The following is a 17,707-nucleotide window of genomic DNA, read 5'->3' as shown; positions in this document are numbered from 1 at the left end:
GTGGCCATGCTTCAAGAAGATCAGTTGTTGGGTATTTGACAATACCATTTTCCTGTAGCTGTGATTCATCCATGGTGGCCCATAATTTTGCCATGGGCCCAAGATCATTCCATGACCTTGTTTTTGACTTGGTAACGGGGACATGTGGGATAGCAGTATCCCAATGACGGTACAGGTAATTGAGTTCTGGAGGTAGTTGGATCAGGACCATGCTATTGCCTTCAGAGTCACAATAGAAGTCTTGAGCGGTGAGCTTCACCTTTATCCAGTGATAAGCTCATCTTCATAGCAAGGTTCAGGAGTAATGTTTGGCTTGTACCACATGGTACAGAAGGCGTAATCCGGGCCTTCACAAAGAGGTGTATTTTCTTCATGAAATGTTAAGTCTGGATGCATTCTCTTGATGCACCCACAGAGAAGGTAGATGTAGGTTTCATCCATGATAAATCCATAGTAGATACCCCCCTCAGGGAGTGGAAGAAGAGTGGATGGATTAAGAACTTGACATCTTTGTATGGAAATGTTGTCAGGCAGAAGAAGATGGCATTGTAGGCGCAGGTGTTTGGCAGGAGACACGTGCTTGAGCTGGACTTGGTTGATAATGGCAGAGATGTCATGCGGGGCCAAAACAACCAGAGGGTGGCCAAGGACTAGGTCTGCAGTTCTTTCAATAAGCTCTCTTGCAGCAAAAACAGCCCTAAGGCAGGAAGGGGTCCCTCTGGCCACAATGTCCAGTTGGCATGAGAAATATCCAATAGGCCTCTGGCGGCCTCTTAAGTCATTAGTTTGGGTAAGAACTCCTGTAGCATGGCCTTGTCTTTCAGAGACAAATAATTTGAAAGGTTTGGAGTAGTCTGGTAGGCCCAATGCAGGGGCAGATGCAATAGCACGTTTTAGGGTGTGGAAATTGTCCAGAGCTTCATTGGTCAGGCCAAATGGATCTGACTTGAGTGCATCATAAAGAGGTTGCATAAGCAGAGAGGCCTCTGGGATCCATGCTCTGCAGTAGGAAATGAGGCCTAAGAAGGCATGAAGAGATTTTGAAGTCCTTGGAGGTGGAATATCCAGTACTGCTCTCACTCGGTCCCGAGTGAGATGCCTGGTACCTTGGGATAGGCAATGACCAAGGAAAATTACTGAAGGCTGACAGAACTGCAGCTTGAGAAGTGAAGCTTTGCATCCTTGTTCTGCCAAATAGCAAAGGAGACTGAGTGAACACTTTTCAGTAGTGGGAATATCACCTCCACAGAGCAGTAAATCATCCACGTACTGGAGTAAAACAACTTCTGGGTGTTCAGCTTGCCATGGGTCAAGGATGGTGCACATGGCTTTTGCAAATTGGCTTGGAGAATTTTGGGCCCCTTGGGGCATGACAGTCCAGGTATACTGTTGCATTTCATGGGTGAAAGCAAACAGGTATTGACAGGATGGGTCCAGTGGAACACTGAAAAAGGCATTAGCCAAGTCAATGACTGTGAAATACTTTGCAGATGGTGGGACTCCAGAGAGCAGAGTGTGAGGGTTTGGTACAAGAGGGGTGTCCAGGACAGTTGCTTCATTGACTGCACGGAGATCCTGAACCATCCTGTACTTCTCTGGCTCACCTTTTGGAGTTTTCTTCTTCACAGGGAATAATGGAGTATTACACTCTGATTTACATTTCACTAGAGCACCTTTCTCCAAGAGTGCTTTGATTTGGATAGAAATAGCTGCAGCCTGTGCTGGTTTTAAAGGATATTGCGGTTTTCTTGGTAACTTAGCTCCTGGAATGAGCTTTACCACCACAGGGGGAACATTTAGGTGACCTATGTCCTCTGGGCCTGAGGACCATAAGCGAGCAGGCACCTGGGTTTTTAATACTTCTGGGAAATTGGACCTCTGTTCTGCTGCTTCCCCATGGGGTTCTTCTAACTGCAGCATCAGAGGTATGGAGCACAAGGCTGAGGTATCTGATTCAGATAGAGGTGTAGACATTTCTACTTGTCCATCCGGAGTGAAGGTGATAGATGCCTGCAGGCGTGAGAGAACATCAGCGCCTAACAGGTTAATTGGGCAAGTGGAGGATACCACAAAACGAGCAAGCAGGCTAGTGCCAACTCGTAGTGGAGTTGTTAAAGGGCTGTGTCTTGGCTGGCCATCCACTCCAACACAAGAGACATCAATATTTGACAGGAAAGATGGGTCTGGCAGGTCTTGTTCTCGCAGAACACTCCGGGCTGCACCTGTGTCAACAAGAAAAGTGGTTGGTTGGCCCTCAATGGGTAAAGTCACTGTAGCAAGCGGCCCCCCCTTGTCCCCTGTAGACACTGCCATGACAGGGGTTAATGACACAGGCTTGCCAATTTCCTAATCATCAGGTTCCTCAACTATTGGACCTGGTTTAGTGGCTTTGGGAGCCGGGGCAGGCTTGGGCAGCCTCTTGAGTTCTTTCTTGGGTTCAGGGCAATCACTTCTAAAGTGTCCCTTGGCCCCGCAATTAAAGCAATGTCCATCCTCAGGTTTGGTGCCTTTCGGGACAGGTGTGGGGCGGGACACCATGAGAGGAGCTGAGGTGGGCCTTCTCGGGGTCTGGGCAGATTCCAGACCTCTAGCAACTAAAAGTAAAGTATCCAGAGGAACAACCTTATATTCAGGGCGTGCAGCAATGATTCCCTTACGTATGGAATCTTTAACACCTTGGACAAATGCACCAGACAGCATTTGTGAATGGATCTTATCAGTAAGATCAAACCCCAAATCTGTAAACATTTGATATAGTCTTGCATGAAACCTTTCCACTGATTCTCCTTTATCTTGTATAACATCAGTAAGGCCAGCAGCCTGATCTGCAAGTTTGTCCTTAGCCCATTCTCTCAATTGGTTGCAAAAAGTTACTTCGGAGGAGTAATCAACATCACTGGAGAGCAGATCTGTACTGAGGTGGCGGGCCATGCTGGGCCAATATGCATCCCCTGCTTTAATAGCACAAATGCTCAGTAAATCACGCCATGCGGCGGAATAAGTCTTTTGAATTTGAACTATCCCTCGGTAAAAAGGCATAGGCTGCTTTTCTGCGTCAGGGAGTGATTTCATTAAAGCACTAGCTTGAGTGGGGTTAAAGGCAACATATTTGGGAGGGGCCCGTTCTCCCCGACCCTTGTGTCCAAAGGGATCATCGATAGAACGATGAGCTGAGGCTCCCACAGCCTCCAATGAATCCTGGGATACCCTGTCATCCTCTTCCTCCTCTATTTCTACGATCTGGGCCCTTCTACGTGAGGGGCCCGCTTGAGGTGACAGAACCGGGGGATGGGAGGGAGTCCCAGATGCAGGTGTGGCTTGTGGGTCATAATCTCGGGATGAGTAGTCATCGGGAAGTACCGGCATCAGGGGTGCTGGATGACTGGGGGCCGCCATATTGGAGGCGTGAAAGGAAGCAGCATTGGGGTTAAGGGAAGAAGTGGCGGCCATGTTGGATGTGGGCACATCCGGGATAGACCGGAACCTGGGGAGTGGCTTGGGGAAGGGGGTATGGGTAGTTTGGATAGGGCAGGGCCATGGGATATGGGAAAGGGTATGGCCAGGCTGGGGAGGGCAAGAGAGTTGGGTGGGGATTTGGGAAGGAGGTGGGATTTTGGACCGGGGCGGAGGCGGGTACGGGAGAGGACGGAGAAGGATTGGTAGGGGTGGGTGTAGAAGGAGGAGCCGGAGCAAGGGAGGAGGAGGTAGTTAGTTGGGCGGATGCAGAGGGGAGGGTAGAGTTGTTAACGGAGAGGGAGTGTAGAGAAGAAATGGCAGATGAAATGTTAGGATTAGGTACAGAAGGTAGTGTAGGGATGGATGAGGATGATGGTAATGTTAGAGACGGGAAAGGGGAAAAGAAAGATCCATCAGAATTCAGGACCGGGCAGACAGGGGAGGTGATGGGATGGGCATCGGGAGGATTGGGAGTGGGGAACATAGTCAGCTGGCTATCACCTATTGCTGACTGAACCTTGGGGATAAACATCCCCTGGGCGCCATTTTGGGGCGCTGGCTGAGGGAATGCCCCAGCAACACAGTTATTATGATACACAAACAATTTCACACCTTTGTGATTTATTTCTTCCTCAACCCAACCTTCCTGTTGAATAGCCTTCGCTACTCTGTACCATGCTTCAGCAGTCTTTAATAGATCGTTATCTGTAAGCTTGCTTTTCTTCTCTGTCAGTAATCTACGCCAGCTTTCTTGTTGCAATCTACCACATGAAGGCACAGCAATTTTACACACTTTAGCAATTCTTTCAACACCTTTAACCATTTCCTCTCCCTCTCTGTCTTCAACTAAATCACATGCGAGCCAGCCCCTACCGGGCTTACTCAATTCCTGCCCCATATTCCCCCTCCCCCCTATACCAGCGTCCTAGATATAGGGATAGAAAAGGAAAAAGGAACAAGAGCGTCTACAATGCTCGACTGCCACTCGAGGAGAAGGGTGGGTCCCCCCCTCAAGTGCGTCTCCCCCCTCATGTGCGTCTCCCCCCTCAAGTGCGTCTTCCCAAAACGTAGACTAGTCACTGAATCCGCCTACCCGAGGTGGTAGACACGGATTGGAGCGAGGTGAGAAGTGTGTGACCAATCACTTCTCTGTCAAGAGGAATAGGAGTGGATAGAATAATAATATAGGAAGTATAGAAAAGGGAAAAGGCAAGGAAAAAAAATCCTTGGAGACAGACACAGGAGTTTGAATAACTCCTAATTACACAAACAAGACAACAGTACAATTGAAATACAGTGCATGCATCACAGTTCAAATAAAATCAACAGTAAACCTTTCCTTTACTCGTGTGACCTAAGTCACCTCCCTCAACCTCGTAGTGTCCCCGCTCGGAGAACGACTTCCTCAAGTCTCACTACCAGCGGCCACAGGAAACAGCAATCCTCTCCGACCCGAATCCTGTCTAGCCTCCCTCGTTACAGCAGCCCACTAGCAGTGACCACCGCTATCCTCACTCCCGTAGTGCCCCTATGAAACCCACTCACAAGTCTCACTACTACGTGGTGCTGGAGACAAGCAATGCCTGCTTGAATCCGCCCGCCACAAATAAAAGAAAATTGGAATTCCACCAGCCTCAGCGCTCGAAGCTGTGGGTTACCACCTCTCTGCAAGCAGAGTTACGTGCACAATGGAGCTAGCTAGGCTGTCAAAGTGACACAAGAAGGATCACAGGAAATTATGAGTACACAAAATCCACAGTTCCAACACTCCTCTTTTTCCATACAGCCACAGCCACGAGGCTCCTAAAAGAGGTAAACAGGCAAAGAAGACCCCCAGAAAAGCTTCCACAGGTCAACCCCCCCTTTTCCTTACAGCCACAGCCACGTTATGTCAAAAAGGGGAAACAGGCAAAACAGAGAACCCCAGGCAAAACCCCCGCAGGTCCACCCCCCTTTATCTCAAAAAGGGGAAACAGGCAAAACAGAGAACCCCAGGCAAAACCCCCGCAGATCCACCCCCTTTATCTCAAAAAGGGGAAAAACAGGCAAACAGTTCAAACACACCCAGGCAACAGATAGACTAAATGCAGGTAAACAAGTGAGTAACGAGACTCCGGGCAAGATATTACCTGTCTTTGATGTCCTCCCGGGAAGCAGTCACAGACACGTGGACGGGTCAATCAAAGGGGCCGGAACATACCGGTGGCTCTGCAGAAGTCTCTACCGTGTACCTGGAGGTGATCAGTCTCCTTTCCTTCCCCCCCGATTCCTCCGTCCAACAGCGTCTTCCTTAGGACGGCTCACCGGCCAGACATAGCCCGGAGCCCCACGTTGGGCGCCAAAGTTGTTATGGTACTTTTTAGCAGTAAACCAAAATGTTTAAATGTCTATCTGTTCCTGTCCAAATTAAGAAAATTAGATTGCGTATATACGCTGAAGTAATTCAGTCTGACACATAGAGTTCAGGTTAAAATAACTTCGAGGAAATTTATTGGCAAGTGAAACAAGAGCGGGCTCGCAGGCCCTTTTAAGAGGCATTTTACGTCATCATTGAATATCAGATAATAGCAAATAAACATCATTAATTTGATTAATTGTTAAGTGTCTGGATTAGTGTCCACCTATAAATGTAATTAATTGGCTCAAAAACTAAGTGGTTAGCTAGGTGTCCACCCACCAATAGGTGGTATTGTTCTGGACACGGGTGGGGACAGGGGGCTCAAGCGCCATCTATCAGTTACATAGCTGAAAAGAGACTTGCGTCCATCAAGTTCAGCCTTCCTCACATTTGTTTTTTGCTGTTGATCCAAAAGAAGGCAAAAAACCCAGTTTGAAGCACAATTTTGCAACAAGCTAGGAAAAAAATTCCTTCTTGACCCCAGAATGGCAGTCAGATTCATTCTTGGATCAAGCAGTTATTACTCTACATTGAAAGATTATATCCTTGAATATTCTGTTTTTGCAAGTATGCATCTAGTAGCTGTTTGAACATCTGTATGATAAAACCACTTCCTTAGGCAGAGAATTCCACATCCTTATTGTTCTTACAGTAAAAAAAACATTTCCTTTGCCTTAGACGAAATCTTCTTTCTTCCAGTCTAAACGCATGGCCTCGTGTCCTATGTAAAGTCCGGTTTGTGAATAGATTTCCACACAATGGTTTGTATTGGCCCTGAATATATTTGTATAATGTTATCATATCCCCTCTCAGGCGACGTTTTTCTAAATTAAATAGGTTTAAATTTGTTAACCATTCTTCATAGCTGATATGTTCCATTCCTTTTATTAATTTTGTAGCCCGCCTCTGCACTTTTTCTAGTGCCATAATATCCTTCTTTAGAACAGGTGCCCAAAATTGCACAGCATATTCAATATGTGGTCTTACCAGTTATTTATAAAGAGGCAAAATGATATTCTCGTCCCGAGAATGAATGCCCTTTTTCATGCATGACAATACCTTACTGGCCTTGGTCACTGCTGATTGACATTGCACATTGTTGCATAGTTTGTTGTCTATAACAATTCCCAAGTCCTTTTCGTGTGTTGTTATCCCTAATTTGCTTCCATTAACCCCTTAACACCGCAGCCAAATGTACAAGTTGTGAACAGAACAAAACGTAAACAAAACCTGGCATTTGCGCTATATGTCTGTCCAACCGTAATTCACCTCTTTCATATTAAATGCACCCCCCCTTATTATATATCATTTTATTCAGGGGAAACAGGGCTTTCATTTAACATCAAATATTTAGGTATTGAACATAATTTAATATAAAAAATGGGAGAAAATTTTTTTTTTATTATTTTTTTTAGTTCTATGTGACATTTTAACTGTGGATGTCAAAATACTGTTTGCTTTTACTGCAATACAATACACATATTTGTATTCAGCGATGTCTCGCGTGTAAAACAGTACCCCCTATGTACAGGTTTTATGGTGTTTTGGGAAGTTACAGGGTCAAATATAGCGTGTTACATTTGAAATTGAAATTCGCCAGATTGGTTACGTTGCCTTTGAGACTGTATAGTAGCCCAGGAATTAAATTTACTCCCATAATGGCATACCATTTGCAATAGTAGACAACCCAATGTATTGCAAATGGGGTATGTCCAGTCTTTTTTAGTAGCCATTTGGTCACAAACACTGGCCAAAGTTAGCGTTAGTATTTGTTTGTGTGTGAAAAATGCAAAAAACGCCAATTTTGGCCAGTGTTTGTGACTAAGTGGCTACTAAAAAAGTCTGGGCAAACCCCATTTGCAATACCTTGGGTTGTCTACTATTGCAAATGGTATGCCATCATAGGGGTAATTTTCATTCTTGGGCTACCATAGGGTCACAAAGGCAACGTAAGCAATCTGGCGAATTTTAATGTGAAAAAAAATGAAACACAAGCCTTATATTTGACGCTGTAACTTTTGAAAACACCATAAAACCTGTACATGTGGGGTACTGTTGTACTCGGGAGACTTCGCTCAATACAAATATTTGTATTTCAAAACAGTAAAAAGTATTGCAGCAATAATATCGTCCGTGTAAGTGCTGTTTGTGCGTGAAAAATGCAGAAAACGTAACTTTTACTGGCGATATCATCGTTGTAATACAATTTACTGTTTTGAAACACTAATATCTGTGTTCAGCAAAGTCTCCCGAGTGAAACAGTACCCCCCCATGTACAGGTTTTATGGTGTCTTGGAAAGTTATAGGGTTAAATATAGTGCTAGCAAATTAAATTCCCTATACTTTCGGCATGGGTTGTCAGGCAGGTCCCGCTAATGTAATTAATTAGGATACCTAATTATGTAAAATTATTACATAAATATATGTGTAGAATTAATATATGTGTATATATATATATATACATATGTGTGTATATATACGTGTATATATATATATATAAGTTTTTTTTTTAAATATTTTTATTTATATATAGGTGTATATATATAGTGATATATACGTATATTTATGCATATAGATATATATATTATGATATATATATTATTTTGTTCTACGTGTATTTTGATATAAATATATATATTAATATCACAATACAGTTAGAACGAAATAACACACATCTATATATTTTTTAATTATTTATTTTTAAATATTTTTTTCATTTTATTTTTTTACGTATTTACATATATTTTTTTTATATTATATATAAATATATATATAACAATAATTATATATATATTTAATCAGTATCAGTCTACGTGTAATTTGATATTAATATATATATGTATATATATATATTATTTAAATACACGTCGTGTGTGTGTGTGTGTATATATATATATATATATATATATATATATATATATGATCTAAGTATATTTTATTTGTAAGTGTAATTTTTTTAATTTTTTTTTTAACTAATATTTTTTTTTTTTTCACAGGACAGGGGGCAATGACAGTGTCAGCCAGTGATTTCACATCACTGGCTGACACACAGGATCAGTGATCACAGTGACTGCCTGTCACTGTGATCACCTCCTGCAGATTGGGTAATTGACCACAGGGGGGAGTGCCTGGGTGGTACAAGCACTCCCCCCTTCCAATCTGCAGGGGGATCATTGTGCCAGTTACATGTGTCAGCCAATAGGCTGACACATGTAACACTGATCGCAGTGACAGGCTGTCACTGCGATCAGAGCGCTCTGAGATCGCAGTGACAGCCTGTCACTGCGATCTCAGACTTAGCAGATCGCGGTCACTGACCCCAGGGGGACTGCCTGGGGGGCCAGGTAAGTCCCCCGACCGCGATCTGCAGAAGGGGAAAGCCGCCGGCCACCTGTGTCAGCCGATTTGAAATCGGCTGACACATGCTGAATACTGGTCGCAGTGACAGCCTGTCACTGCGATCAGAGACTGCAGATCGCGGTCACCGGCCACAGGGGGGGTTCCCTGGGGGGCCAGGCATCCCCCCCGACCGCGATCTGCAGCGGGCGATTAGCGCCGGCCACGTGGGCGGCCATTATGGCGAGGACGTACTAGTACGCCCGCCGGCGTTTAGAGCCGGTTCCTGCAGGGCGTAATAGTACGTCCTCCGGATTTAAAGGGTTAAGGGTTTACGTTGCTTGTGTATTCTTTACGCCGAAGTGCATAACTTTGCATTTTTCAACATTAAATTTCATCTGCCATTTGAGTGCTCAGTCCCCCAGTCTATCTAAATCCCTCTGCAACAAAATATCTTGCTCACATTGTATTATTTTACAAAGTTTTGTGTCACCTGCAAACACTGAAACATGACTTTCAATGCTATCTTCAAGATCATTTATAAACATGTTAAATATAAGAAGACCCCTGAGGGACACCACTTGCCACCTCTGTCCAGCTTGAAAATGTACCATTAATGACAACTCTTTGTACTCTGTTTTTAAGCCAATGTTCTACCCAAGAACAAGCATTTTCCTCTAGACCGATTTCCTTGAGTTTGAACACTAATCTATTGTGTCGAACTGTATCAAATGCCTTGGCAAAATCCAAATAGATCATATCCACTGCAACACCCTGATCTATACTTCTTACTTCTTCGTAGAACGCAATCAAGTTAGTTTGACATGACCTGTGCTTCATAAAACCGTGCCGATTTTTGCTGATAACCATGTTCTTCTCAAGGAATTCTTGAATATTATCCCTTTAATAGCCTTTCAAATATTTTCCCAGCCACAGAAGTTAAGCTCACAGGTCTATAATTTCCAGGCAAGGATTTTGAACCCTTTTTGAATATAGGAACAACATCTGCCTTCCTCCAATTCCCTGGAACACTTCCTGAAAGAAAAGAATCTTGAAAGATTAAAAACAGAGGTTCAGAGGTATGAGTGAAGGAAGAAGAAGAAAGAATGGTCTGCCTACAATTAAGCATGGTGACTTAGTGATGCTCTGGGGCTGCTTTGCATCATCTGGCACTGGAAACCTGCAGCATGTGGAAGGCAAGATGGATTCATTGAAGTATCACGAAATCCTAGAAGAAACAGTCATGCCATCTGTGAGGAAACCAAAGCTTGGCTGTCATTAGACCTTCCAACAAGACCATAATCCCAAGCATACCTCAAAATCCACCAAGGTGTTTGCTGAAGAAGTGACCATCAGTCACCTGAGTTGAACCACAAAATCTTGGGTGGGATTTGAAGAAGGTGATTGCAGCATGTAAAGATATAAGAATATTATTGAACTGAAGAAGCTGGTGTCTGGCTATGCATCTGGTTTTGCAGTAGGTCATAACCGCAAAAGGATGCTCTGCTAAGTACTAAAGGTGCTTGCGATGAAGGGGTTTAATCACTTTGACTAATGAAGTCAATATAAGTTGCATTTTCAGTTGAATTTGGAGAAACCATTTAAAACATTCGTCGTGTTGAGCTATTTCAGTTTTTTGTTTGATTTGCTCATTGCAAACAGCTGAAAGTCTGTACATTTTGACAATAAACCTGATTTTCAATGGGGGGGTTGAATAATTTTGATTTCAACTGTAACTGCAAAGAAGCTGTGATAGGGATAGCTGTGCAATCTAGGTTTGCCAAATCCCCCATGATATCCTGTGCTCATGTGAACTAGGGAAATGTGATGGAGAGCTCAAGAAAAGTGCTGCACTGCAGTATGTAGAATTCATATACCCCGCAGAATAGAGCTCATGTCATTAGTTAGTGAGATATCCTGAAGAGTATGAATTCTACAGCAGGACAGCTATCACGTGTCACCCATATGCATGGGAAAATAACATGGTACACACAGCAACCTCAGTGCTGGCTTGACCTCTCTGCTCGCTTGTGCCTGTCACAATCTGGGTTATAATGTGATAATATAATTAGAGACTTGGTGGCCGTGGTTTTCTGTTATGGCAATGTGCAAAGGCTAATGACCTTTTACTTAAATAACTTTTTGGCACTGCAGATGTTTGTGACTTACATTTCCCTAGATGCTTAGCGAGCCTTTAGTTCTTCTTGTTTGCGTTTGCTCTAGTATTTAATATGTTTTTAATTAGACTTGGCGTGTTAATGTCGTAATGATCCGCAAGAATCCATAATTTTGGGATATTGCATCCTACAACTGGAGAGGCATAGCCATTTCCATAATGCATTGTTGCCCTCTCTTCCTTCCTGCTTATCCCACAGGAACTCCCCGTTTTGCCTGATTTCAATATGGTTGAACTTTATGGAATATTCATGGCATATAGCGTCAGTAGAAAAGGGATATTCTACCTTCAGATGGACGAATAGCCTCTGTAATAAAATATGGAACTTATTTGAGGAAATCCACCCCATCTTACCCTGTTCTTAAAATTTCACTAATTTTCATCACGTACCCTTCTTTTTCCAAAACCAACATTACCCAACACATCATTCAGTCACCCTCTTCCCCTACAGAAGCCAAGTTACTCTTGTTGGATGTGTAGAGAGCCCTGGAGATCTACATCACCTGTTCTACATCTTTCAGAATTTCTGATTGCCTTTTTTATTTTTAAGGTGCACATAAGGGTAAAGTAGCATCCAAGGCAACTATCACTAGGTGGTTGAAATGTCAGACTGTCAAGATGGCCTGTGAATTAAATGGGCAATCACGATCTATTTGTAGGTAGGCACATTCCATGAGACTATGGCTACATCTTGGACAGCAAAAGCATTTGCCTCTCCTGTAGACATCGTTAAGGCACGACATGGTTATCCGTCAACTCCTTCATCTGTCATTTCAGACCCCAGTGGTCCTAACAGCCCCTACATGGCCTCATGGTTTGCTGATCTCATCAAGATGTCCAGTGTCACATCTTCTAGTTTTTTCCTGAAATTCAGGTCAGGAACCAGTTAGACATCATGAACTGAACATGGACATCATAGATGAAAATGAATTATATCTTTTTAGTTCTAAATGGTTTTATTGCTGTTCATTTACTGCATGAGCAATAGGCAACCTTCGGCACTCCAGATGTTGTGGACTACATCTATCCTGATGCTTTGCCAGCATTATAATTGTAAGAGCATTATGGGAGATGTAGTCAATGGCATCTAGAGTGCCTACCGTGGTGCTACACCATCTTTTCCTATTGGTATGTGGATGAGTAATTCTAATTGACTGGATTACATTATTTTAAAAAATGGTACCGTGCCAGACCTAATATGTTATTGGTCCTAGAAATATAATTTCATGGCAGATGACTTTGGTCCGATATTTTATTCATTACATAGTTGGTTTGTATTCATGTTATACTCCTTGAAACAGATTTATTTATATTTATTTATTTTGCATTGGTGTGAATTAAGTGAAACCACTTCGTGCTTTAGAAATGTGAGTCTTTAATAACCTCGTGGTTTCGTTCTTTTCTTTTTCTTTCCAGAGTGTTCTCCCATTCTTCGTGGCCACAAAACTGAGCAAAATCCGCAGACCAACCTGGGATAAGCCAACTCCTGAAGCCTATGTGAAATCCGCAATTAATACTGTGGGCTTGCAGACCCAGACCAATGGCTACATGGCCCATGCCTTGCTGGTGTGTATAAAAAATGTTTGCTGTTCTTGTGTGCCTGTTCATTCTGCTGCAGATGTTTCCTGAAAAAGGTTACAAGTTCCCAATATGGGAATTAACTGGTTTTAATTGCACTAACTGTCACGGGTTGTTCACCCCAAATTGTGGAGAATTGTCATGGACATTGCAGATTTTATTCCATAATATTAAACTAATGAAAAAGCATGACAACAGCTGGTTTTGTCTTAAAATTGCTATGCGCAATTCTTAATGAACTGAAAAACCCATCAGATTAGTTTAGGCACCCTCAGAAGCCTGCAAAATGTTAATAATCTTGGAATGAGTATCCAGGATGGGCAGGTATGTAAAAGTAGTGGGAAAGAGACTTAGCATTTTTTTTTTCTTACTTTTTTTTTTAACTTTCTCATTCTACCCACTTTAACTTTCCTGATACTATGCTATTGTCACTGAACATTTACACACCGTAAATCGGTGTAAAGTACACCCCTTTCTCACACAGTTTTGTGAATGGGGTGCTAGTGATGGGTCGAGAGTGCCCGAAGATGCTCTCAGCAGCGGCGCCTAGTCTGAGACTTCCTCGTTGAAGCCTTGAACACTGCTGGAAGCCTGGAGAGCGAGCTGGCAGGCACTGTCTGGACAACTTGGTGGTTAAACTGATTGTAAATTAATTAAGCACTTGTACAGTAAAACACCACCATAACATCGTGATTAAGATGAAGTTGTTATGGCGCCCAGCGTGTTCCTTTGAGCATTTTTTTTTGGGGGGGGGGGGTGAAGGTGGGGGTTATATTACGCATTACACATACACTGTGTGTCTGGAGTCCGTTATGCAATGTTGGCAAATCTGGTTTGATAATGAAACATTATTGAATTAACTCCCTGAACTAGGCATTATGGAGAATCAGGAGTAAAGTAAGCTGAACTGGATAAATGATTGTACTGTAGAAGGTTAGCATGAAAAAAAAGTTTTGGTCCAGTATTTGCTATTCCCTTGTCCTTTCTTCACAATTCACACTTTTATAAATAAGGCCCTATGTTTATAGGTGTGTCGCTGGACCTCAGGACTTGTGTGTGTGTATATATAGAGATCTTTTAATGAAACATACGTTTTACATAGACAAAGTAGAGAACAAAACAGTCTACTTCCTAACCTATACCTCAGTGTAGTATGTTACCTGTGCTTTATTGTAATTTGTACATTTGGGTGGGCATCTTTCCCCTGATCCTTAATCCTAATATAAAGAGAAGGATGTGTATAATTTGATCTAACATTGTAGAATCTGGGAGAAGAATGATTTTCACATTTCTATTAAGAGGACACTGTCCTCCTAGAAATGGATGTTTATATTTGAATTTAGGAGCCTACAGAACAAATTGTAGGCAAAATGTCTTGCTGGCCCCTAGCTGTGCATTGGCTGTATACTAATATGAATTGTCTTTTGTAGGGCTGGGTTACCACATCTCTGTTTCCTATCTCCACCTCCATCAACTTGGCTCTGAAGATGAATAAAGGTGTCCGGGCTCGTTTTCTTAAGAAGTCCAAGAAAACCTAGAGCAAAGAGAATATGTTTAATACCTTCTATCGCGGTCCGGATTTCTCTTGCACTATGTCTGTAATCTACAGAACTCTACATCATTTTGGACCTAAACTTTGCATAGAGCACCTGCCTTCTCAACTTGTGTTCTGTAAAATTCAAGAGTTCTCTTTATACCAGTTCTAATTGCCCATATTTAGTTTTCCCTAACTATATATAGATTTTTTTTTTCTTTCCTAAATTACAACAAATCTGGTAGGAATTTGTACTGTTTGTTGTAATTTTATGACATCAGTACTGTGTTGAATATGCAAATCTGGCTTAATGAACACACCTAATAATCTGAAAAATGTAACACTAGCACTATACTTTTGTTGGCCTATTTTTGAGATGGAGGTACTCATCCTCTGTGTGAGCAGTTAAAAATCCCATTTCTTACACCAAAATATTTAGCTTTGACTGTTAAATATTTATCTCTTTGTCACTGAGATTTGTTCTATGCTAAACTGCTAATATAAACCAAAACAAACTCAAAAAGTTGTAGTTCTGTTCACAGCTTAGCGATTCCTTATAATTCTGCTTCGAACATATTTTGTATGCATTTTTTTCACATGGGCAATACTTGTTGGTTACTGTTGCTTTTTAGATATACCTGCTGTGAAAATGCATAATTAAATACATGTCTTCGTTGGGGGTATATCTACAAAACAGTTATATTTTTTTCATTTTATATATTTTGCAAAAATACAGCCTATAAATGAGACCAAAAACTCAAATGCATTAAAGTTGGCTGTGCTCACTGTTTTCCATTAAATTGGCTAAAATGCTGTGCACTGTGAAGTTTAGCCATCACCGTGGTGGAATGTAGACATTTTGCACCTTGTTTTAAAACCGCCGAGTTGTCCGCTGGTGCATATTAAAATATAGGCACTTTTTGTCATTTATCTCCTAATGCAGTATTCTATTATCAAATACTTTATTGAACGCTTATTTCAAAGTAACTTTGGAATAGTAAAGAAAGAAAGCATTACATGGGGGTGGTTTAGTTGCTTCTTTTATTGGTTGCACAAAAAAGAAATAATGTGCTGAAATCTTGTAGGGTTTTGCTTCTAATGCACCCAGACACATACAACATGATTGACAATTATTGTAGGAGGACCTCATCTGTTGGCTGCACTTGCTGACATTTTTTACAATCTGGATTTTCTAAATGACCACCCATCTAAAATCAACCCCTTGCCATTTTAAAGGACAGTCTTCAAAGTAAAAATGTAACTTCCTTATCATAAAAATGGGCGTCTGGCTGGCTGTAGTAACTATCCCACTAACGTTATTCAGCGAGTTTAAGAAGAAATGACTCCTTCTGCTGCAAAGAGGAACTTCCCTTCCATCTATAAGAGTCCTGTCTGTTTTTGGATGGGGGCCCATCTTCTCTATAGAATAAATCGACATCTAATAGACTGTTTTTGAAATGTAACTTATATTGTGAAATGCACTGAAATAAAATATTGGATACTTGTAATGAGGAAATTCTTAATTGTACGTGGCGGAATTTCTTCCTGGAAACGGATGCAGGGATCGTTTTGGATTGTGTGGAAGGCATTCAATTGAGCTTTATTAATTCTTTGCTAACTTGTATGAACAAATTGCAAAAAAAATCCTATTTCAACAGTTTGGAACATGCTTGTTTATTATCAGAATAGGTCACGTGTTATATGGTTAATTGTTTTTATACTAATAAAATATCTAATAGTGCAAACACCTTTTTGTGTAATGTTAATTCTAATTCTGAAACTTGGCTTTGTGTGTGAGGTTTTTGTTTAATTGTTTAAAGTAAAAATGGACAGCATTAGAGAAAAGCTGCCCTTTACAGTTATAAGCAATGTATACCTAATGCAGGGGTTCCCAATTAATTTTTCCTGTGAAACCCTTTGTGTGTGTGTGTGTCTGACATAGTGGCACACATGTGTATCTGTATCTGTATGCATCTGTGTCAAGGTGTGTATCTGACATACAGACACACACACCGTGACACAGACACACACCTTGACCCACAAATACACACTGACACACATAGGCACACACACTGATATACACTGGCACGTACACACACACTGGAATACAAAATGACACAGACACACATACTCTTTGACAGACACATATGCAAACACATATACACTCTCACTGACAAGCACACATATACACTCGTTGACAGACCCACAAACACATACAAACTCCCTAACAGACACCCATACAATGTATCTATGTCCCTGGAGTCCAGTGGGTCTGCTGGGCTGGACGTGCGGTCCCTGTGGTCCAGTGGGGCCACTGGGCGTGCAGACCCTGTGGGGCAGCTGGGCATGCGGTTCCTGCGGGCATACAGTGCGGGCAGCGAGGGATCAGTGATCTTCCTGCTCGGCTCCCTAACACGCCTCTTGGTGATGCCGGAGTGATGTCATATTCCAGCTTCGGCACTGCTGTGCGCGCGAAGGAGCTGAGCAGGGGAGAGTGCGCCCGACGCCCGCAGCAATTTTGTTTCCTGGAATTTTGGCGGAGCCCCATTTATGTTCTCACTGAACACCAATTGGGAAACGCTGGCCTAATGTGTTGCTGATCGACAGTTATCAAACACTTAGTTTCATTTTGAAGCAGATCATTCAGTGTGTTGATTTAGGTGCAATTGCTGAATATGTACTAATATTCCAGTGGATTTAAACCCAACCCACAAAAATGCATTTTGCACCTCTTTAAACATGAGGACTAAAATATATTTCTAATATGAGGTATCTTTATGGGGATTTGTTCTGCCTTCTCTTTAGTTCACTATAAAGGAACACTCCAAACAAGTAAGCACTTGAAGATTTGTATACTCCCCTGGATGTCAATAAGACACCCAATTCTGTTACTTCCTGGTTTGGTTAGCTCAGTTGAACTAAATTTAAGAGACAGCATTAGCCCAGAGCACCTGCCTTGCAAAGACTCCTTATTGAGGTGCTTTGTCTGTGATTGGACAGACACAAAGTCTGGGCGGGGTTAGAATTTGAGGGCTTGCAACTTTTGCACTTTTTAAGTTTACCACCAATGATAAATGCATAATTAAATACTCAACGGGGGCGGCACTACCGCTAGGAGAACAAGGCAGCTGCCTAGCACATTGCTCCCCCTCCTGCCGGCCACTGGATGTAGCGTCACCAAGCGGACTGCGGTAGAGTATCTTCTGCAGCCTCTGCTCAGTCTGACAGG

General features: G+C 42.2%; 1 protein-coding gene across 2 annotated transcripts in view; it reads left to right on the top strand.

The window, feature by feature from the left end:
* The window catches only part of HSD17B12 (hydroxysteroid 17-beta dehydrogenase 12), a 166,794-nt gene extending 150,571 nt beyond the window's left edge, over window positions 1-16,223 (top strand). For both annotated transcript variants that reach the window (XM_063438189.1, XM_063438188.1), the window contains 2 exons: window positions 12,783-12,932; window positions 14,375-16,223. In XM_063438189.1, the coding sequence (XP_063294259.1) occupies window positions 12,783-12,932; window positions 14,375-14,482 (258 nt within the window). In that variant the 3' untranslated portion in view covers window positions 14,483-16,223. The remainder of the gene's footprint in view (window positions 1-12,782; window positions 12,933-14,374) is intronic.
* The last annotated feature ends 1,484 nt before the right edge of the window (window positions 16,224-17,707 follow it).

This window comes from Pelobates fuscus, chromosome 12 (genome assembly GCF_036172605.1).
Source record: "Pelobates fuscus isolate aPelFus1 chromosome 12, aPelFus1.pri, whole genome shotgun sequence".
Taxonomy (NCBI): Eukaryota; Metazoa; Chordata; class Amphibia; order Anura; family Pelobatidae; genus Pelobates; species Pelobates fuscus.
This window is presented reverse-complemented; position numbering and strand designations above follow the sequence as displayed.